Source organism: Heptranchias perlo, chromosome 17 (assembly GCF_035084215.1).
Source record: "Heptranchias perlo isolate sHepPer1 chromosome 17, sHepPer1.hap1, whole genome shotgun sequence".
NCBI lineage: Eukaryota > Metazoa > Chordata > Chondrichthyes > Hexanchiformes > Hexanchidae > Heptranchias > Heptranchias perlo.
Genome location: NC_090341.1, coordinates 28,222,694 through 28,245,533, shown reverse-complemented (window position 1 = coordinate 28,245,533; position 22,840 = coordinate 28,222,694). Strand labels below are relative to the sequence as shown.

General features: G+C 43.0%; 1 protein-coding gene across 2 annotated transcripts in view; it reads left to right on the top strand.

Moving 5' to 3' along the window:
- Positions 1 to 22,840, top strand: part of cfap20dc (CFAP20 domain containing) — a 365,860-nt gene that overhangs the window by 223,362 nt on the left and 119,658 nt on the right. For both annotated transcript variants that reach the window (XM_067998825.1, XM_067998824.1), the window contains one exon: positions 7,151 to 7,512. In XM_067998825.1, the coding sequence (XP_067854926.1) occupies positions 7,151 to 7,512 (362 nt within the window). The remainder of the gene's footprint in view (positions 1 to 7,150; positions 7,513 to 22,840) is intronic.

The following is a 22,840-nucleotide window of genomic DNA, read 5'->3' as shown; positions in this document are numbered from 1 at the left end:
ACAGGTCTGCAACAGTTAGAAAACCTGAGCCTGCTGCTTAATCAGTGGGAGAAAAGAAATCCTAGGTCTGTAAGTGCCTGTGTTGAGGGCAGGGACACATGCGAGCAGCACCCCTTCTATGGACTGCCCTCAATACAGCTACTCAGCTGCAGCATGTTCTTGCTGCTGCTACTCTTCTTGCCCCATCTACTCCTCCTCCCACAGTTGAGCAGCCTGAATCTTGCTGACTTCCCAGACCCTCCCTGATGTCAAAGGAATTCGAGCAAAAAGTTGCAGTTGACTCTAAGAAAAAATATACACGTCACTTTCACAATGCTCCAATACAATCCCAAATCAGTTTCAGACAAATTCTTAACAAGTGATCATTTGCAAGTGAGTGCCCGTTTAAATAGCCCCCCCAATTGCCGATTCCAGCCACTACCACCTAGTATTACTGAGCAGGGCCACCCATCAGCAACAATTCCCCTGTTCATTCCCAAAATAGCATTGGGATCCTGTTGACGTCATAGGACCCTGATTTAAGAAATTAAACCAGCTCAACACCTACTTCAGGCAGCTGCCTATGATCAGGACCCCGGCAAAATGGCGACAGCCACAACGTCAGTGGGAATGGGGCAGTGAGTTCCTCACCATGATTTTCGGGGTGCTACTGCCCTCTTTCCAACCAGCGGACAGCCTCAAGATCTAACCCTTAGTATAACTAGAAAACTTCATGGATAAGTTTTCAGAACAGAATTTAACCCAAGTGAAGAAGTCCACGATGACTCACTTGGTCTCTCAAGTTATTAGGTCTCCCTCTCTTGTGCAATAAATTTTGTATTTCATACTTATCAATTGAATATCCTTTTTTCGTGCTATTAAAATGGCTTGTTATCTCTTGTTTGTCTTTCTTTTGTCTCCAACAAATTGAATCACAGAGTAATACATCATTTTCCATTACTTATAAAATATATTCTAGTTCATAAAATTCAGATCAGTCATCATAGTACCGTAGTAGATACAGCACAGGAGGAGGCCATTCAGCCCATCGTGCCTGTGCCGGCTCCTTAAAAGAGCTGTCCAATTATTTCCATTCCCCTGCTCTTTCCCCATAGCCCTGTAATTTTTTTCCCTTCAAGTATTTATTTAATTCCCTTTTGAAAGTTATTATTGACTCTGTTTCCACCACCCTTTCAGGCAGTGCATTCCCAATCATAACAACTCGCTGCGTGAAAAAATATTCCCTCATGTTGCCTCTGGCTCTTTTGCCGATCACCTTGAATCTGTGTCCTCTGGTTACACACCCTTCTGCCACTGGAAACAATTTCTCCTTATTTACTCTATAAAAACCATTCATGATTTTGAACACCTCTATCAAATCTCCCCTTAACCTTCTCTGTTCTAAGGAGAGTAACTCGAGCTTCTCCAGTCTCTCCACATCCCTGGTAACATTCTAGTACATCTCTTCTGCACCCTCTCTAAGACCTTGACATCCTTCCTAAAGTGTGGTGCCCAGAATTGAACACAATACTTCAGCTGAGACCTAACCAGAGTTTTATAAAGGTTTAGAATAGCTTCCTTGCTTTTGTACTTTATGCATTTATTAATAAAGCCATGGATCCCGTATGCTTTTTTAACAGCCTTCTCAACTTGTCCTGCCACCTTCAAAGATTTGTGTATGTGCACCCCCAGGTCTCTCTGTTCCTGCATGCCCTTTAAAATTACACCATTTAGTTTATATTGCCTCTCCTCATCCTTCTTACCAAAATGTATCACTTCACACTTCTATGCGTTAAATTTCATCTGCCATGTTTCTGCCCACTTCACCAATCTGTCTGTGTGCCCCTTAAGTCTTTTACTATCCTCCACATTGTTTATTACATTTCTGAATTTTGTGTCATCTGTAAACTTTGAAATGATACTCTCTGTACCCAAGTCCAGATCATTAATATATATCAAAAGGAGCAGTGGTCCTAATACTGACCCCTGGGGAACACCACTGTATACTGCCGTTCAGTCTGAAAAACAACCATTCACCACTACTCTCTGCTTTCTGTCCCTTAGGCAATTTTGTATCCATGCTGCCACTCTCCCTTCAATCCCATGGGCTTTAATTTTGCTAACAAGTTTATTATGTGCACTTTATCAAATGACTTTTGAATGTCCATGTACACAACATCAACCGCACTACCCTCATCAACCCTTCCATTACTTCATCAAAGAACTCAATCAAGTTAGTCAAACACGATTTTCCTTTAACAAATCTGTGCTGACTTTCATTTATTAGCCCATACTTTTCCAAGTGCCAAGTAATTTTGTGCTGGATTATTGTCTCTCAAAGTTTCCCCACCACCGACATTAGGCTGACTGGCCTCCAATTGCCGGGTTTACCCCTCCCCTTTTTTGAATAGGGGTGTCTAAGAAGGACTGGAAGATTGTGGCCAGAGCCTCTGCAATTTCCACCCTTGCTTTCCTCAGTAACCTAGGGTGCATCCCCAGATCAGGTGACTTTTCTACTTTGAGTACTGCCAATCTTTTAATTACCTCCTCTTTATCTATTTTTATCCTATCCAATATCGCTGCTTCCTCTTCCTTTACTGCTACAATGGCAGCATCCTAGTGAAGACGGATGCGAAGTATTCATTTAGTGCCTCAGCCATGCCCTCTGCCTCCACAAGAAGATCTGTTTTGTCCCTAATCGGTCCCACCTTTCCTTGACAACCCTTTTACTATTTGTATGTTTATTGAAGACTTTTGGATTCCCTTTTATGTTGGCCACCAATCTATTCTCATACTCTCTCTTTGCCTCTCTCATTCCCTTTTTTTAGATCTCCTCTGTACTTTATGTAATCAGGCTGGTTCTCTACAGTATTATGAACCTTACATTTGTCATAAACCCCATTTTTCTGTTTCATTTTAATCATTATATCTTTAGTCATCCAGGGAGCTTTAGCTTTGGATGCCCTTCCTTTCCCCCTCATAGTAATGTGTCTACTCTATACCCGACCCAACTCCTCCTTGAAGGCCACCCATTTATTGCCCATCCCTAATTGCCCTTGAGAAGGTGGTGGTGAGCCGCCGCCTTGAACCGCTGCAGTCAGTGTGGTGAAGGTTCTCCCACAGTGCTGTTAGGGAGTTCCAGGATTTTGACCCAGCGACGATGAAGGAACGGCGATATATTTCCAAGTCAGGGTGGTATGTGACTTGGAGGGGAATGTGCAGGTGGCGTTGTTCCCATGTGCCTGCTGCCCTTGTCCTATTACTGTTTCACCTTTTTTTTTCAAAAAATATACTTTATTCATAAAATTTGCAGCAGTTCATACAATACAGTTGTCATATCACATTCCAAACGTACACAATACAGATTATACAATTTGCAGGTTACATCAAGTACAGTTCAATGAACACATTGGACATAATTACAGTTCATGACACTCTCGGGTGCTTCATTGCAATACACTCAATACAGATTATTGATAACAGGTACGTTACAGATTCATTACAGATTTATTACAGTTACATGACATCAATTAGAATTTTACATTCTGCCCGAGGGGGTTATTCCCTGATTGCAGCCCCTCGGTATACAATGGCGGGAAGGCTCTAAATGGTTGCCTTTCCCCACATAGCCTTTGCGGCGGCCGCACCCATCCTCAGGGCGTCCCTCAGCACGTAGTCCTGGACCTTGGAATATGCCAGTCTGCAACACTCGGTCAAGGATAGCTCCTTGTACTGGAAGACCAGCAAGTTTCGGGCAGACCAAAGGGCGTCTTTCACCGAGTTGATGGTCTTCCAGCAGCAGCTGATGTCCGTCTCAGTGTGCGTCCCCGGGAACAGCCCGTAGAGCACAGAGTCCTGTGTTACGGAACTGCTCGGGACGAACCTGGACAGATACCACTGCATCTCTCTCCAGACCTTCTTTGCAAAGGCACATTCCAGAAGGAGATGGGTGACGGTCTCGTCTCCACCACAGCCTCCTCTGGGACAGCGCGCGGTGGCGCTGAGAGTCCATGAGTACATGAAGGATTTGACGGGAAGGGCCCTTCTCACCACCAGCCAAGCTAGGTCTTGGTGCTTGTTTGAAAGCTCTGGCGATGAGGCGTTCTGCCAAATGACATTGACAGTCTGCTCGGGGAACCAACCGACAGGATCCACCATCTCCTTTTCCCGCAGGGTCTCGAGGACGTTACGTGCGGACCACTTGCTGATCGCCTTGTGGTCAAAAGTGTTTTTCTGCACAAACTTTTCCACGAAGGACAGGTGAGGCGGAACGGTCCAACTGGACGGAGCGTTCCGTGGCAGCGTGGCCAGGCCCATCCTTCTCAACACCGGGGACAGGTAGAACCTCAGCACGTAGTGACACTTTGTGTTTGCGTACCGAGGGTCTATGCACAGCTTGATGCAGCCGCACACAAAGGTGGCCCTCAGGATAGGGCCACGTTGGGCACGCCTTTCCCCCCTTTCTCTGGAGATTTGTACATCGTGACCCTGCGGACACGGTCCATTTTTGATCTCCAGACAAAGCGGAAGATGGCTCGGGTGACTGTCGCGGCGCAGGAGCGAGGTATGGGCCAGACCTGCGCCACGTACAGCAACACCGAGAGCATCTCGCACCTGATGACCAGGCTCTTGCCCACGATTGAGAGGGATCGTCGATCCCACAGTCCCAGTTTCTGCTTAACCTTGGAAATACACTCCTCCCAGTTTTTGGTGCACGCCCCGGCCCCCCCGAACCAGATCCCCAGCACCTTCAGGTAATCCGACCTGACAGTGAAGGGGACAAAGGATCGGTCGGTCCAGTTCCCAAAGAACATAGCCTCGCTCTTGCTACGATTTACCCTGGCCCCCGAGGCCAGTTCGAACTGGTCACAGATGCTCATCAATCTGCTGACCGAGAGCTGATCCGAGCAAAAGATGGCGACGTCATCCATGTACAGGGAGGCCTTGACCTGAGTACCTCCGCTGCCTGGGATCGTCACCCCTCTTATGCCCGCATCCCTCCTGATGGACTCGGCAAAGGGTTCGATGCAACACCCGAACAAGACTGAGGAGAGAGGACAGCCCTGCCTGACTCCAGTTTTGATCGGAAAGCTTTCTGATTCCCACCCGTTGATTGAAACTGCGCTACTGATGTTTGTGTAGAGCAGTTGGATCCAATTGCGGATTCCCTCCCCAAACCCCATTTTGGAGAGCACGTCCATCATGTACGTGTGGGATATTCTGTCAAAGGCCTTCTCCTGGTCCAGGCTGATCAGGCAGGTGTTCACCCCCCTGTCCTGTACGTAGGCAATCGTATCCCTGAGTAGCGCCAGGCTATCAGAGATCTTCCTGCCGGGTACGGCGCAGGTCTGATCGGGGTGGATCACCACCTCCAGGGCTGACTTGACCCGATTGGCGATGACCTTGGACAGAATTTTGTAGTCCACGTTAAGTAGTGAGATGGGTCGCCAATTTTTGATTTCTTCCCTCTCCCCCTTCCGCTTGTAGATGAGGGTGATGATGCCTTTCCTCATGGAGTCTGATATGCTGCCTGCCAGGAGCATACCCCCGTACACTTCCAGCAGGTCTGGGCCTATCCAGTCCCACAGAGCCGAGTACAACTGCACCGGTAAGCCGTCGCTTCCGGGAGTCTTACTCTTCTCGAAGGAACGGACGGCCTTTGTCAGTTCGTCCAGAGTTAGCGGGTGATCCAGACTCTCCCGCTTGCTGTCGTCTAGAACCTCCGTGATAGACGACAAGAAGGACTGGGAGGCCGCGCTGTCTGTGGGCTTCGCGTCGTAGAGTCCGGCATAAAAGGATTTGCAGATCCTCAGTATGTCGGGCTGTGAGGACGTGACCGAGCCGTCCTCTTCCTTCAGGCTGCTGATCACAGAGCTCTCTCTGTGCACCTTTTGGAAGAAGAAGCGCGAGCAAGTCTCATCCTGCTCCACGGAGCGGACTCTGGACCGGAAGATGATCTTGGAGGCCTCGGAGGCAAAGAGCGAGGCTTGCTGGTCCTTCACCTCTCTGAGTTCCTCCCCGACATCGATCCCCATCGACTGCAGCAGGAGAAGATTCTGCATGCTTTTCTGGAGTCGGGACGTTTCCCTCTGCCTCTCTCTCGCCTTCTGAACACCTTTGAGGATGAAGAACCTCTTGATGTTCACCTTGATGGCTTCCCACCAGTGCACTGGGGAATCAAAGAGGGGCTTTACGGTTCTCCAACCTTTGTAATCCCTCGTCAGTTCCTCAATGTTTCCCGGGGTCAACAGTTTCACGTTCAGCTTCCATGTCCCCCTGCCCACTCTCTGATCGTCCTATAGGTGACAGTCGGCCAGGAGGAGGCAGTGGTCAGAGAAGAACACCGGTGTGACCTTGGTGGATCTGACCTTGAGCTTCAGGGACACAAACAGGAAGTCTATCCTGGAACGGATGGACCCGTCTGGACCAGGTGTATTGACACGCCGCTCCGTCTGCAGGGTTGCTGAAGACGTCGCACAGCTTGGCATCTTTCACCGCTTCCATCAGGAGTTTGGACGTGGAGTCCAGTTTGCTGTCGGCTCTGCCGGATCGTCCAGCCGCATCGATGATGCAGTTGACGTCACCGCCGAGAATGACCGGCTTGGACGTCGCCAGCAGCAGTGGGAGCTGCTGGAAGATGGCCAGCCGCTCGCTCTTCAGAGCCGGGGCGTTTTTGTACATTACGTCTGCTACGAGGAGACGACCCCCCACCACCTCCTTTACTTCGGTGATGGTGAAGTTGCCTCCCCACAGCAGAACTGTTTCACCTCACAATTTTTGTTTCCTATCCACCTGGGCAAGATTCCTTTTTAACTCACTGAAATTAGCCCTCCTCCACTTCAAACCCACTTTTGGCTCATTTCATATGAAATACTCATCCTTGTCTTTGTAGTTAGCTTTTATTTACTGAAATGCATCTGTTTCATTAATTGAACAGTAATACTGACTGTCATGTGTGAAGGAAATCATTGTGCTTGGTGGGATTAGACATTTGTTTGCCTTTTATGTAGAGTGCCCCAAATTAATTTAAATATGAATTTAGTGCATTTGTTCTAATAGTAAAATAATGAAAAGTCAATAACAAATTGTGTAATATACATGAGTCGTTCAGAACAAAGTCCCAGTAGGCGCAATGTTACAAGTTCTAAAACAACTTGATTACATTTTTCAGATGAATGGCATTTTCCTGACCACTCAGAGGAGAGTTTCCAGTTCGTTTCCCCTCAACATTCCACACCCTATCTAGAGCAGTCCAGATACAACTCGCATTTACAACTAAATGAGAGCAAGAAAGAAAATGAAAATAGTTCTGCATCTTTAAGTGAAGATGATGAAAAAGATGAATTAAAATTCAAGAACATATTTACATATTCATCACAACCAAGGTCAGCTCCTCATGGAAAGGTACAGAGCACCTCGTCAGAAGGCTTCATGGGGACAGTGGATATGAGGAATAATGGAGGACAGGAAAATGCAGATAAGAGAGGAGCACAACTGGAGGACGATTTCCATGGAAATGATAGCAGCGAGGAGGTAAGCTCTATCTGAAGCAGTAAGCCCTGTCTGCAACATTTTGCTCTAACCTACAAATATACATTTATGGATGGCTAACGTGAAGGGGTGGGGGTTATGTATATGATAATCGATGCCTGCGTGTGTACAAAAACATAGTGCATCAAAAGATGCAGTGATATTTGTTGTGAGGGCAAATCTTGAGCAGCTTATTCATGTCATCTGAACAACGAGATGCCTTTGAATGTGATCCTAAAGATATTATTAGCTATGTTAATTATTGTAAAGAACAATGTTTTAAGGAAATTGGCGGTAGCAGGTTTACATTGTAAGTTTCTCAGTGAAATGGACAAAATGAGCCTATAAGTATAGTATGAGTATGCCAATAACTAAAAGGTGAATTAATATTGTGCTGCTTTGCCCACACTGCAGCTGCATTACCTTTTTATTTGGCTGATAAGGGAAGTAATATGCCATTTACACATATTGTAAGATAGTTACACAACAAGCAATTGAGACTAGATTGTAACCTGTGAGAATAAAGCTTCATATTTTATTTAATCAAATGATTTTTTAAAAATTACTTGGGTGAATAGCTTCCCATGTGCTGTTTAGTTGGACATTAATAAATCATGATTATAAATAAAATGTTTTTCATTACATTAAAAGGTTGGTTTTATTTCCAGAATATTTTTATCTGGATAACAGTGAAATATAAAATGTATTCCACAAGTGAGGAAGGCCTAATAACTCAATCAGGAATGAAACAAGGCATCTTATTGGGGGAAACTTCTAGATTCCGGGCAAACAGACAATATTCCTTTGAAGATCAATGAACCACTACAAGTGTATTTGTATTTTTTATTGTAGTGGTCACTAAAAACATTAAAAACCTCAGCAGAATGCACTACCCTTCCCTCCTCAATTCAGATACCAATGAAGTGTTCTGATCTTCAGCTAGATAATTCTCAAAGAATACATTCTGTACATATTTTCAACTAGGTAAGCTGCTACCGCATCAAGTTAAATTAGAAAATTAGAGACAAAAATGAGACCAAATAAAATATATTTTTAAAAAATGATGAAAAAATTTACACACAGAAAGAAAACCCGTTAAAAATTTGTGTAACAAATGGGAAATACAAGGATGTTTAAACAAAGTATTAAACAAAGAAAATAGAGTCCAAGATATGCAATAAATAAAGCTAGTAATGATGATTAAAAAAATAAAAAATGTAAATTAATGAATGAATTAAAACAAAATAGCAGCATAAAGAATAGTGCAAATAAAAAAGGTACAGAATTTATGGATGGTTGTCTGAGTAATGAGGCTGTAATTTAATTGTGAGGTTCATACTCACTCTCATGGTTTATGCATGCCAACTGAATCCTGAAATTAAATTGCAGCCTTTTACTCAGAATTTATCATCCACTATTTTTGTAATGTGTCTTATAATCTCAATAGAATGGAAATAGTACTAATGAGGGTTAAAAGTAGTGCACAAATTACATTGATTGAAGAGTACGGAGGTAATTGTGATATCACTGTCGAATAATATTGTCATGTGATTCACAGGAATATGTAATAAGTTTTCCGTTGCAGTTTTGTATACTTTGCATCTAGAATTATGATGGGCAGACTCAATTAATCCAGGGAGTTCGATGTTAGTGTAGGCTACAAGAGAGAAGCTTGAGTGGTTTGTGAGCATTCTTTGAACACAGTTTAAATTACAGCCTTATTATACACTTTTCCTATCATGTATAGTTTTTTTTGTAATATTTTTAATGGTTCCCATAAAATGGAATAATAATGACATTTAATTCAGCACTGAAATTGCATAGAGTGAAGATTCTGAGGCTCTTGTGCTATTCGTACTACAGAATATAACTGTCACTTAATTCAGAGTATACAATGGGTATTATTTTCCAGTCGAGCAAGCTCCTGAGATAATTAAAGGAAAAGGTAAATGGTCTGATGTATCAAAGTTTTTTCACTCACTTGGCCCTCAGTATCCAGAATGGAAAGTGATGGTGATCAGTATTATTTACGAGGGAGCTACATGATGGCAGCTTCTGTAGACGTTCTGTCAAAAATTGTTTGTGGCATGTTCTGAAATGGTGTTGTTTGTGGTTACCTGGATGAAGAGATAACCAGGAGAGGGTTTTGCACTGTGAGTAGTAATTAATCCAAAGGAGTTATGGGAGGCTTCCATTTTCAATTGTAAACAATTTTACAACACCAAGTTATAGTCCAGCAATTTTATTTTAAATTCACAAGCTTTCGGAGGCTTCCTCCTTCGTCAGGTGAACGATGTTCACATCGTTCACCTGACGAAGGAGGAAGCCTCCGAAAGCTTGTGAATTTAAAATAAAATTGCTGGACTATAACTTGGTGTTGTAAAATTGTTTACAATTGTCAACCCCAGTCCATCACCGGCATCTCCACATCCATTTTCAATGAAAGTGGTCAAGGTGCAAAGAAAATCACTGGTTGTATACCAGTAGTTGTGTTACAAATAGGGCTGACAAGCGATTTTAAAAAATAATTAACCTCGCGATTAAAAATGTTATTCTTAGTTAATCTTGGTTTGAATCACATATAATTGATTTAATTGATACAATTACTGCATCCATCTCATTCAATTTTGTTTTATTACTGATGCTATTATTAGTAGTATTATCATCCAAAAAACAACCTTATTTCTGAATTCTTATTGTTCGTTCCTCTCTATTGTTTATAAGAATCAAGCGAGACAAAATAAACGCTGGTGTTGAGCCACTGTACACCAGAAAATGAGGTTAATGCTTGTAGTGTCAACCCTGATGTTCAGTTTAGAGCGACAAGTGTCAGTCCTGAAAGAGTAGCCTAGAAACATAAATAACAGCATCAAGGTAAGGAATCAGGGTAACATAAATGGTCAGGGAACAAATACAATTATAGAACATAAGTACAAAACGACTGTTAAAAATAAAGTGAGGGCAACAATTACTAAAAACAAAATAAATTGCCTGTACAGCAACTTGCACAGCATCCGAAACAAAACTAGAGGCAATAATTCATAGCAAAGAACCAGATGTGGTTGGGATAACTGAAACATGGCTATATAAGGAACAGGACTGGCAGTTACATATTGCAGGATATAACATATTTAGAAAGGGTAGGGAAGTAAAAAGGAGGTTGGGGTAGCTGTACTAATTAGAAACAACACAAGGGCAATAGAGAAAAGGGACATAAGTCGCATTAAGGTAGAAACAGAATCCATATGGATTGAGACAGAGCATAAGAAGGGATCAATCACGTTAATAGGTATATTCTGCAGACCACCTAATAGTGGAAGGGAAGTGGAGGATGAAATATGTAGACAAATCTATCAAATGAGTTTTTTTTTAAATCGAATAATCATGGGAAATTTCACCTACCCCCACATAATCTGGCAAGAGGAAATAGGAAAAGGGAATGTAGTTTTTACAGTATGTACAGGGTTCCTTTCTTACCCAGTATGTGAGAAGCCCAACAAGAAAGGAATCACGGCTGGATCTAGTAATGGGAAATGAACCAGAGCAGATAAGAGAAGGAATAAGAGAAGGAAGCGTAGCAGAATATCTAAGCAATCGTGATCATAACATAATAAGGTTTAAAATAATGATTGAGAAAGCCATAAGTAAGACAAAGACCAAAGTAATAAGACTGGAAAAAAGCTAAGAGATAGAACAACAGTGAGAGATATTTAAAACGGTGATCAATAGAGTTCAGGAGAAATATATTCCTCTATAAAGCAAGAACAAACAAGCCGATAATGAAACATCATGGATGAATAAAGAGATATGGATCAAATTGAAACTGAAGAAAAAGGCATGCTCTAAGTATATAGACAATAAAGGAGAGGATGACAAAAGGGAATTCGAAGAGGTTAGGAAAGAAGTCAAAAACACAATTAGGAAAGCAAAGAGGAACTACAAGATTAAATTATCAAGGAATATAAAAAGAAATGGTAAAGTATTCTACAGACACATAAATAACAAAAGAAAAATCAAGATAGGGATAGGGCCACTAAGGGATGCACAAGATAAACTCACAAATAATGACAGCGAAATGGCAGAAATATTGAATAGTTACTTTGCCTCAGTGTTTACCAGGGAGACTGACAAGGTGGGCATGACATTAGAAGAAGAGATCGAAAAAGATATGAAAACATTTTAGATCGAAAGGGGAGAGATAATTGATAAACTAATCAAACTTAGAGAGGATAAGACCCTGTTCTGGATGGATTGTATTTGTGAATATTAAAAGAAGTTAGGGAGGAGATAGCAGTGGCACTATTACATATGTATAAAAATTCATTAGAAAAAGGAATAGTGGCAGAGGACTGGCAGACAGCTAATGTTATTCCTACATTTAAAAAGGGAGATAGAACAAATCCAGGGAATTATAGATCAGTTAGCTTAACATCGGTTGTAGGAAAGATAATGGAATCCTTACTCAAAGATGCAATGGAAAAACATCTAGAGAACGAAAATATAATAAATAATGGTCAGCACGGATTTCAGAAGGGAAGGTCATGCTTGACCAACTTTATTGAATTCTTTGAAGAAGTAACAGAAAGAGTAGACAAGGCTAATGCAGAAGATGTAATACATTTGGATTTTCAAAAGGCCTTCGATAAGGTACCACATTGTAGATTCATGACTAAGGTCAGAGCATGTAGAGTCAGGGGAATGAATAGCAAGTTGGCTACAAAACAGAAAGCAGAGAGTAGGGGTTAAGGGTATTTACTCAGACTAGAAATATGTTGAAAGTGGTGTTCCACAGGGATCGGTGCTGGGTTCTCTATTCACAATTTACATTAACAATTTGGATTTGGGAATCGGAAGTACAATTTCAAAATTTGTAGGGACCACAAATTGGGGGGTGTACTTAATACAAAGGAAGAACGTGTCAAAATGCAAGAGGACATTAATAAACTTCAGAATGAGTGTGTAATTGACAAATGAATTTCAATATAGATAAGTGTGAGGTAGTACGTTTTGGTTCGGAAGAATAAGGAGGCCACATACTACTTGGATATTAAGTCTAAATGGGGGATAGAGGAGCAAAGGGATCTAGGGGTACAGATGCACAAATCAATAAAGGTTACTAAGGCCATGAAAAAGGCAAATCAAGCACTGGGATTCATTTCTAGAGGGATAGAATTGAAAAATAAAGAAGTTATGTTAAACTTGTATAGAAACTTGGTTAGAGAACACTTGGAGTACAGCGCACAGTTCTGGTCTCCATATTATAGGAAGGATGTAGAGATGTTGGAGAAAGTGCAAAAAAGATTCACAAGGATGATACTAGAACTGAGAGGATATACTTATCAGGAAAGGCTGAACAGGCTGGGGCACTTTCCTCTGGAAAAGAGAAGGCTGAGAAGTGACCTGATAGAGGTCTTTAGGATAATGAAAAGGATTGACAGGGTAGACGTAGAAAAACTGTTTACGCTTGATTGGGAGTCTAAAACTAGAGGTCGTAAATATAAAATAGTTGTTAATAAATCCATTAGGAAATTCAGGAGAAACTTCTTTACCCAAAGAGTGGTAAGAATATGGAACGCGTTACCAGGAGAAGTAGTTGAGGCAAATAGCATAGATGCATTTAAGGGGAAGCTAGATAAGCACATGAGGGAAAAAGGAATCAAAGGGTATGCTGATAGGGTTAGATGAAGTAGGGAGGGAGGAGGCTTGTGTGGAGCATAAACGCTGGCACAGACCAGTTTGGCCAAATGGCCTGTTTCTGTGCTATAGTTTCGATGTAACTCAATTTTGTATCCCAATGCATAAATCCAGAGGCTCAGCTGTCTTAGAATCATAGAATCATAGAAAGGTTACAGCACGGAAGGAGCCATTCAGCCCAGCAAGTCTGCGCTGGCTCTATGCAAGAGAAATCCAGCTAGTCCCACTCCCCTGCCCTATCCCCATAGCCCTGCAATTTTTTTTCCTTTCAAGTACTTATCCAGTTCCCTTTTGAAGGCCATGTTTGAATCTGCCTCCACCACCCCCCACCACCCCGGGCAGTGCATTCCAGATCCTAACCACTCGCTAAAAAAGCTTTTCCTCATGTCACCTTTGGTTCTTTTGCCAATCACCTTAAATCCATGTCCTCTGATTCTTGACACTTCCGCCAATGGGAACAGTTTCTCTCTATCTACTCTGTCTAGAGCCTTCATGATTTTGAATACCTCTATCAAATCTCCTCGCAACTTTCCCTGTTCCAAGGAAAACAACCCCAGCTTCTCCAGTGTATCCACGTAACTAAAGTCCCTCCCTCATGCCTGGAATCATTCTAATAAATCTCTTCTGTACCCTCTCTAAGGCCTTCACATCTTTCCTAAAGAGATCCAAGAATTTGGAATTCTGTATGAACTGCAAGAGACTGAAAAAGAAAAATATGTGAGCAAATGTAATAAAATGAATCTTGAAATAAACTATCATGGCTTCACACTACTAGATGTTCCTGAAATGGGCTTGGTCGTCTAACGGGACTATAATTTTTGGTACTTTGTCAGTGTTACTACTTGGTTCCTTGCCTTCCTTTGAGCTCCATGCGATCACCTGTTTATTGACAGACTCATGTGACTTTTCACATTGTTTTAATATTTGCGCTCCCAGCACAATTTTGTATGGAAAGAAACACTGGGTACCCTGACCTAGTCTCCCTAGCTTCCTTGTGGTTATCACCTCCCATGTGAAATTGGAGATACAGTGTCAAAATTTGCAGATTGTATCAAATTGGTGGCATAGCTAATAATGTGGAGACCAAAATACAGGAAGACGTAAACAGTCTTGCAGAGTGGATGAATAAATGGCAAATTAAATTCAATGTAGCAGCATGTGTGGTGGTTTATTTTGATAGGAGGAATAAGGAGGCCACATTCTTTGAAAGGTAAGAAACTAAATGGGGTAGAGGAGCAAAGATATCTGGGAATACAGATACATATATCACTAAAAGTAGCTACACAAGTTGATACAGCCGTAAAAAGTTCAAACGATGTACTATGTGTAGTTCTGATTTCAATACTACGAAAAGGATATTGAAGCACTGGATAAAGTATACAAAAGATTTACAAGGCTATTACCAGAATTGAGAGGATGCATCTGTCAGGAAAGATTGAGCAGCTTAGGCCTCTTTTTTCTAGAAAATAGAAGACGAAGAGGAGACCTGATTGAGGTATTTAAAATTATGAAGGGGTTCAACAGGGTGGATGTGGAGAAACTGTTTATGTTTGTGGGTAAGTCCAGAACAATCTTAGTAGCGCGATAGGGGAAGTCTGCTGCGAGTTGTCATCTGGTTACTGTAGCTGTGATCGTCTTTTAAGTTCGCGGTCACAGTGAGTCGTGCCTCCTCATGGTCCTGCTGGAAACAACAGAATATCATTGGCTAAATGGACTGTGCACAAAACTTAAAGAAAGGTGATCTGCGTAGATCAAGCAGAGGTAACGATGACCTATCCAGGCAGGAACTCAGGATCACCTGAGGGGTTAATCAAAGTTTGAGGGTAACAACTTGCCCTCAACTAATGTTTGTTTCAGTAAGTCTGGTTATGACGAGTCTAGAGCTCTAGTCATGCAGCTTCTCTGTTAAATCACAAACCAACTGGCACTCATTGGGTTACAGTCCTTTCGTTACTGTAGCTGTGATTGTCTTGTGCGTTCTTGGTCACAGTGAGTCGTGGTCCCGCTGGTCACAATATAGCATCTTTGTGGCCAGTACGACTGCTCACAGAACTCACAAAAAGGTAATCTGACGGAGATCACATCCCCACAGGAGAGGAACATAAAGAAAAAATGTGAAGCCGCTCACATCCGGATAGGATTGGTCCTGGGCAAAAAACACCTCCGTCTGCACATTTCAGCGATACCAGGCATAAAGTGCAGAAGCTGAACTGCTAGGCTTACTCCTGCAGGGCTGGCATTACGAGCCTCCACCAAGTAGATCTAGAAGGAGGATGGTACCAAGGCAAGATCTTACAAGTGCCCAGCAGTTAACCAAATCGGGGAATACTGGATTGGAAGCAAGGGCCAATCAATTCCGAAGACCATGGAACCGCAAAAGTAGTTTTCAAGCTGGTGATGTCAAAGAAAACAACAAAGAAAAGCACCTCTAGGAAGGTAATCCAAGAGACATTGCTGTCCGAACATAGGCCGTGATCACAATCCAGAGCCCCAGTTTCATTGGATATGGAAACCAAAGTGTAATTGACCCCTCGTGGCATGTCAACAATAACGAGAGCCGCTTCCAGGGACAATTTGTCACTACGTTATATGTTCATTCTGTCGTCATGTTAATAATTGATGTATGTTTAAGTAATAAAGCACCAAATACATCAGGTGATGAATATGGGTGTATGGCAGGCAAGGCCATTAACCTCACGACATTAGCTCAGTTTGCGTCTCTCGTTTAGGGGTCGATTCCGTGCTTGGTGAAACCTGGTAGGTCCCATCTGTAGTCTCACATCACAGGTCGTCCTGTCCTCCCTTTACCCTAGTACCTGCTGCCCTTCCTTGGCCTGTGTTGAAATGATAGATATGACCTCGTGGATGAACCACATAAAAACTCGGAATAGACACTCATTCAATGGACCTGTTCCAAGAGTGTATCAAAAATAGCCAATAATAGATCAAATGAAGAATTTAGGAGGAATTTCTTTATACAGAGAATGGTAAGAATGTGGAACATACTGCCACGTGGAGTGGTTGAAGGAGATAATATTGATGCATTAAAGGGGGAGGGTTATTGCATACATGCGGGAGAAGGGAATAGAGGGCACGGGGACAAGGCAGGAAGAAGTAATTAGAGCGGGAGGAGGCTCGTGTAGAGTATAAATACCAGCATTGGCCAGTTGGGCCAAATGACCTGTTTCTGTGGTGTAGATTCTATGTAATATGGCGTTGGGTTTATTTTACACTAAAATTATGGCATAAGTGAGTTACGGCATTATTCATTCTGCGCCATAATTTCCTGGAAATTATGGGCCGCCCTGCCGACACGTTTGATGAAACCACGAAAAATTGATTATCGTAGGTCTGCCCTGATTCAAGTCAATGGTGATCGCAAATTTCCTCGATTTACTCAAGTTTTCTCATCGCAGCCACTTAGACTGACAAATAATGACCAGGTGGGCTCTTGATCACCTGGTCTCGACGTAACTTATAGCTCTCATGATTCTCAGCCTGGGAGGACCATAAAAGGACCATGAATGCTGTAGTGCTTCATCTCTGTAGTCTCGAATTGATCTCTGGTTAACTTCTCAGCATTTTTAATCCTGTGATCTTCAGTTTTGCCATCCACAGTCCCGTGAGTGTGTGAAGACAATACTTTTAGGACTCCCACCCCTCTCAATGTGTTCAGAAGGTTAAAGGATTGCAATGGCATTTCCATATTCTGCATTATCATGGACGAGGAGCAGGAGAGGCAAGACACGTGGTGCGTGAGGCACCAAAGTCGGAGACTGCACTGACCTCCTACAGTATTTTACAGCAATTTTTAACTAAAGTGAACTGTTTCAAGAGATTTAAAGTGATTTCAAACAAGGCAGATAAATCACCTTGCCACTTACTGCCCATTGCCAAGCCTCACTCTGAGCAATGGAATCTGTTCTGATCTTATGTAATTGTTTTTTGGTGTAAGCCATTGGCTGCCTTGCTTCTGAGGTCCCTGATTCACCAAAACGCGTGTTGAAATTACTCTTTTTTATTCGTTCATGGGATGTGGGCGTCGCTGGCAAGGCCAGCATTTATTGCCCATCCCTAATTGCCCTTGAGAAGGTGGCGGTGAGCCGCCTTCTTGAACCGCTGCAGTCCATGTGGTGATGGTTCTCCCACAATGCTGTTAGGAAGGGAGTTCCAGGATTTTGACCCAGCGACGATAAAGGAACGGCGATATATTTCCAAGTCGGGATGGTGTGTGACTTGGAGGGGAACGTGCAGGTGGTGTTGTTCCCATGTACCTGCTGCTCTTGTCCTTCTAGGTGGTAGAGGTCGCGGGTTTGAGAGGTACTGTCGAAGAAGCCTTGGCGAGTTGCTGCAGTGCATCCTGTGGATGGTACACACTGCAGCTACTGTGCACCGGTGGTGAAGGGAGTGAATGTTTAGAGTGGTGGATGGAGTGTCAATCAAGCGGGCTGCTTTATCTTGGATGGTGTTGAGCTTCTTGAGTGTTGTTGGAGCTGCACTCATCCAAGCAAGTGGAAGTTTTGGCGTATGTTTGCAATGGGAAGATCAAGGACACAATGGAGTAATTTACAGCATTCCAGGAAATTCTGTGCCATTATCAGCTATAGCTGCATCGCCTACCCCATATGTCTGGGGAACCAGCCATTCATTCTTTTGTTCTTCATAGTCCTGTGTCTACAAAGTTTATTTGCCTCAGCATTAAAATATCATGTGCACCCCATGGAAGTGTGTATTGATGTGCGTTATTTTCTGGCAGTGGTCACATACCATTCGTGCTTTGAAGGAATAATTGCCCTTCTATTTAGTTAGAAGAGGAGTTTGATATTGGGTTCTTGAATGGCTACATGCATACAAAGAATGATACTCTGCACTTTGGAAAAGACAGCAATGTGCAAAGATTTTGGCTCCTTCTGCTGGACACTGATTAAGTGTGTGTAAGTGGATTTGTGGGATGGCAAACTGACTGATTTCTGTCATAGCTGTTGTGCGTACCAAGGTAGCTGTGGTATAACAGTTCAAGGCATTAATGACCTTCACTGCCACTTCACAGACCAGATGGCTCACGCTAGTCACAGCTTCCCTGCTGAGACTGAACCTCCTCCAGTCCACCTACTCAGGCCTAGCTCCTCTGTCCTGCATAGGTAGCTGGCTCAGTTCTGGTAGATATAAGGCTTAGGGTAGCTTTTGATGATAGTCATGAGTCCCCTTTTCTTTCTGTGCTCCCGCTCTGCCTCCTCCTCCACTGAGACAAACTCAGCAAATGCAGCTGCACCCATGGTGGGCAAGCCGCCCAGGTAAGTTAAAAATCGTTCTAATCCCTTCATCTGTCACAGGTAAAGTGCTTTAAATACCTCAATGAGGTACATTTGACTCTTTTACTGCCATCCCGCCGGGCTTTAATTGCCGGTGGGACCTCCGTTTTCGGGTCGCCCGCACGCACACAGGTGGGTCCCTGGGAAACTTGGAAGTCGGTGGGCTGGAGCCAGCTTCCCAACCCGAACGGGATTTCCGCGATTTTCAGAGCCCCAACACACCCACAATTGCCCCCTAAAATCACCCAAATGTCTCTCTACATTATACATTATGTGACTGCTGTGCTAAGCTGTCAGTAACACCATCACTTTTCAAAGAGCTTCTAATGCCGCAAAATTGTGCATGAGTTTTCCACAATTGGCCTTTAACAAGGCCTAATCAAGCACAAAGTGAAATTTTTCCCACCTTTAAGGTTCATTGATTCTTTTTTGGAGGGCAAGGAATCCATTGAGAAGTGCTAGAAATGGACGAACAGCATGTTAGCACTTTCCCCACAAACTCCACCTTTTTTTACTCGCATCTGATTTCTCACTAAAATTAGCAAGGGTAGGAACTTCGTCCCTTTTCTGTTGAATAATAACCGTTTCAGGCCGTGGGCCCACTTCTACTCGGATTTGTGTTGAGACTGCTCAAATTCATATACTAAGTGGAGTAAAATTATGTTCCACAGTCACCCAACTGAGGATTACATTCATATTTATTTTTTTTCCAAAAAGAAATCGGTTTGTGATATGCCTCTATAGCTGACCAGGAACTGTTTTTATTTCATAATGTTAAAGATGCAGAGTATTACATAATCCTGTCCAGAATATGTATGAAAACTGCACAATATGTGGGACAAATATCTCTTAATATGACCATGATGACAAAAAAAATCTGATCAGTGTTACACACATGACCAATTATGCTGAACTATACCATGAGCTTCAGAGTTGAGTGTGAGCCTGAGTTCGTACCTTCCTAGTCCTTACGAGCTGCCTTTCACACACATCTTTCCCTTTGTCTTCCCTCCCCAAATCTTGGTAATTGGGGGCGATTCTCATGTGTGTACAGTAATCGGCCGAGCAGTGGGCAAGACGTGCACAAAGGCCACCCAGAGGAGTCACCATGGGACCTGTGTAGTTTTGATAGACAGCCCTGATTATAATGCAGTTGCCAAGCATGCTCCCAATAGGCAACTCGCTGAATAAGAGGTCGGAAATTGGGCGGTGCGACTGCTTCTTAAAGACCTGCAGCAACATCTTCAAAGGGAGCTGCTTTTTTCATGGAGAACAGAGACAAGCAAGACTGGAGTAGCAGGGACCCAAGGTTTTCTGATGCAATGGTGGAGATGCTGATAGAGCAAGTCACCATCAGGAAGGAGGTGAATGTGTTGTCTCCATTGCAGAGCAAAGTTATGCAGCATACAGCAATCCACAATTATATGGGACATTCTTTCTGGGCTGTATTGCAGGAAACCATCCATCCTATCCAGGAGTCATTATCTGAGGCTCATTGAGGGCTCTACTTGACCCATGGATCTGATTGTAGCAGAGTTTCACAGCTGAGCATGGGTTCCTAAGAGGAATCATGAGCCAAGTGTGCAGGTAGTAACCCTTGATCCCAAGCAGCCAGCCTCTCACTTGCTGTGCAGGGGCAAAGAGTGGGGGATGGAGGATTAATGCAGTATAAAAGCATAATGGCAGCTGCCAGGAAAGTTGGTGTGGACTTGCATGATGTGCTGCTGGTGATCACACTCCAGTTGCACTTGAATGGAGTAGAACCCCTTGCGATTCACAGACAGTGGGGTCATGAGATGAAACCCACAGGGTGACATAGGTGCAGTCAATGAGGCCTTGGTGGAATCCTGCAATTTATGTAAACCCTGGAGCCCTAGCCTGCTGCTTTCAGATGTCCAAGGGAAAAGTGATGAATATGTTTGCTCTAGCAAACAAGGTGTCATTCACCTGCTTAATGGAAGCATGGACAGCAGATTGACAGATTTTGCTTAGATCCTCTCTGGCAGCCTGAATGGAGACAGTAGCAAAGAAGTTGAGCGCTGCAGCAGGCAATGCTGTGCTAGTTGTTGATTGCAGGTTTTCCTACAGGATGCGACACAGCTCTGTCATAGCCACTCTGGAGAACCATAGTCTCCTTGTGCATTGCTCCTCAGACAGCTGCAGGTTGGACGTATGAACTCTGTTGGGAGGATAAAGATTCCTGTGAGCATGCCTCCTTCTATTTGCTGTCCCACCAGCCGCTGCTGTTAGCTCTTTCCTCCTGCACCTGCTCCTCTTCCTCCCTTTTTCCAGAGTCGGATTCTTGGAAGTACCTCCATGAAGAAAGAAGTGCAATGCCAGAATGCCAGCTCAGAACCATCAGCAGCAACCACAAGCACTTTCAATTCATTTAAGGTGGCAAAAAGCACAAGCAAATATATGAAAGATATCTGCAAAAAACACATACATCATTTTACCTGATAGCAGTTGACAATTCCTTTAAATATCACTGAAAATGGCCCCATTCGGATTTGTACAGCCTATGATTGGTGGCTGGGAGCAGGAAGTGGCAGTGGTCAGGTAGGCAGAGACAAAAATGGTGTTGTATGCATTCATGCTCTTATTTGTTTCAGGCGGAAACCCTGCCTGCCAAGATTCAAGTCCTCCCAAAAATCAGAACAGACATCAACTCAGCAGTAAGTCTCTGCTTCCGCCAGCCGATTAATATTGGTTCCACCACCATCCTGATTTTAAGCACAAACAATGCAGTATTGAGATGAAAATCGCCCGCATTAAGTATAAATCACCACCAAAATGCCAACCAAAAAAGCCCACTAAACAAAATTATTTTTTAAAGTTTCCCGAACAATAAATAAATAAATGAAACCTGGCCTACTTTAAACCTCCAGATCAAAATCGCAAGAAACTCAGCTGCATAGTATCCTGCAGTAGTAACTGTCTGAGGCAAAACTTAACTCAGGAGCAGTGAATTCTTGCATTCCTTGCTGCTTACATTTTGCTGCTTCTCCATGGCTAGTGGCGGCAGTTGTAAATATAATGAAACAGATGTGCTTGTGGCTCCTTAGGATTATGGAGGCATTGTTCTAGGGAAATGGTTCTGGCTGTAATTTGGGGAATATGGGAAACTGTTATGCTGAAGAAAGATATGGAGATCAGAGAATGTTGGCCAGCTGCGTGAAGGTCATGATCTGGCCCAACTGGGATTGCTTGTCTATTTTTGTGATGACACTTTTGTGCCATATTTTGAAGTTGCTTGCAGTCAGTATTATTGAGGATTGCACAGGGATATCTTGGAGCATTGTTGGTGACATACTGCCTACCCACAGGTTATGAGTGTAAGCATCATAATGGGATGAACCTATTCCTGGCTTTCACACCAGGTTCTGTTGGAAAGGTGATCGGGAGTCTTCTGTTTTCATAAGCAGTGGTTGATTTTGGAGGACAAATCTGGTTGCTTTTAGTGAATCGTAATTTTTTTTTGCAAATAGTGAATTTTGACTGGCTCAAATGTCTTATTCACTAAAATCTTACCAGTGTGCTGTGCACCCTATGAACTTTCTCACACCCTACAGAAGATGTGAAACTTGTAATTATATATTAGTCGATGTCCCATGGAGTTGCACGCGGGAAGTCAAAACCAGATTAGTCTTCAGGTGAAGTGAGATTAGAGTTGGGGATAATTGGACCAGGGCATGTGGATGTAGCTTAGTCCTCATTTGAAAGTAATACATTCAAGGGGTCCTTATTTTTATAGTATTTTTCTATAATAAATTCCTCTGTCCACATTTAGAATGAAACTGCTCAGGTGAACTTGTCAGGGTGTAATTTCATGGTGCTGTAGTTCCTTCATTTTCAAGAGGGGATAATTACAGCATGACAAGTTTACATAGGCAGTTTCCATTATAAATACGGATATAGGAAATTATAATGAAAAAAGTTAACATGACATGTGCATAGGTTTAAGATTTTTAACATATTACTGGTTTATCTCCCATGGAGTTTCACACAAGGAGTCAAGGCCAAGTATGGTCTTCAGGTGAAGCAGGATTATGTGGTGGGGGATAATTGGAGCAGGCCAGCAAATATAATTCAGTACCTATTTTTAAGTATTTTTCTTTTTTCATTGATGAATTCCTATGTCCTCATTTATAATGAAAACTGGAGATGTAAACTTGTCACTGCTGGTGGCAGTGGGGAAGGGGGAGGAGAACAGAATGAAGAAAGGCAGTGAAACTACCTAAGCAAAGATGGGCAGACAGGATTTTCATTTGAGCAGAGGGGGGCAAGCAATGAATTGTCCTTCTTTACGCTTGGGCGCCAAAATT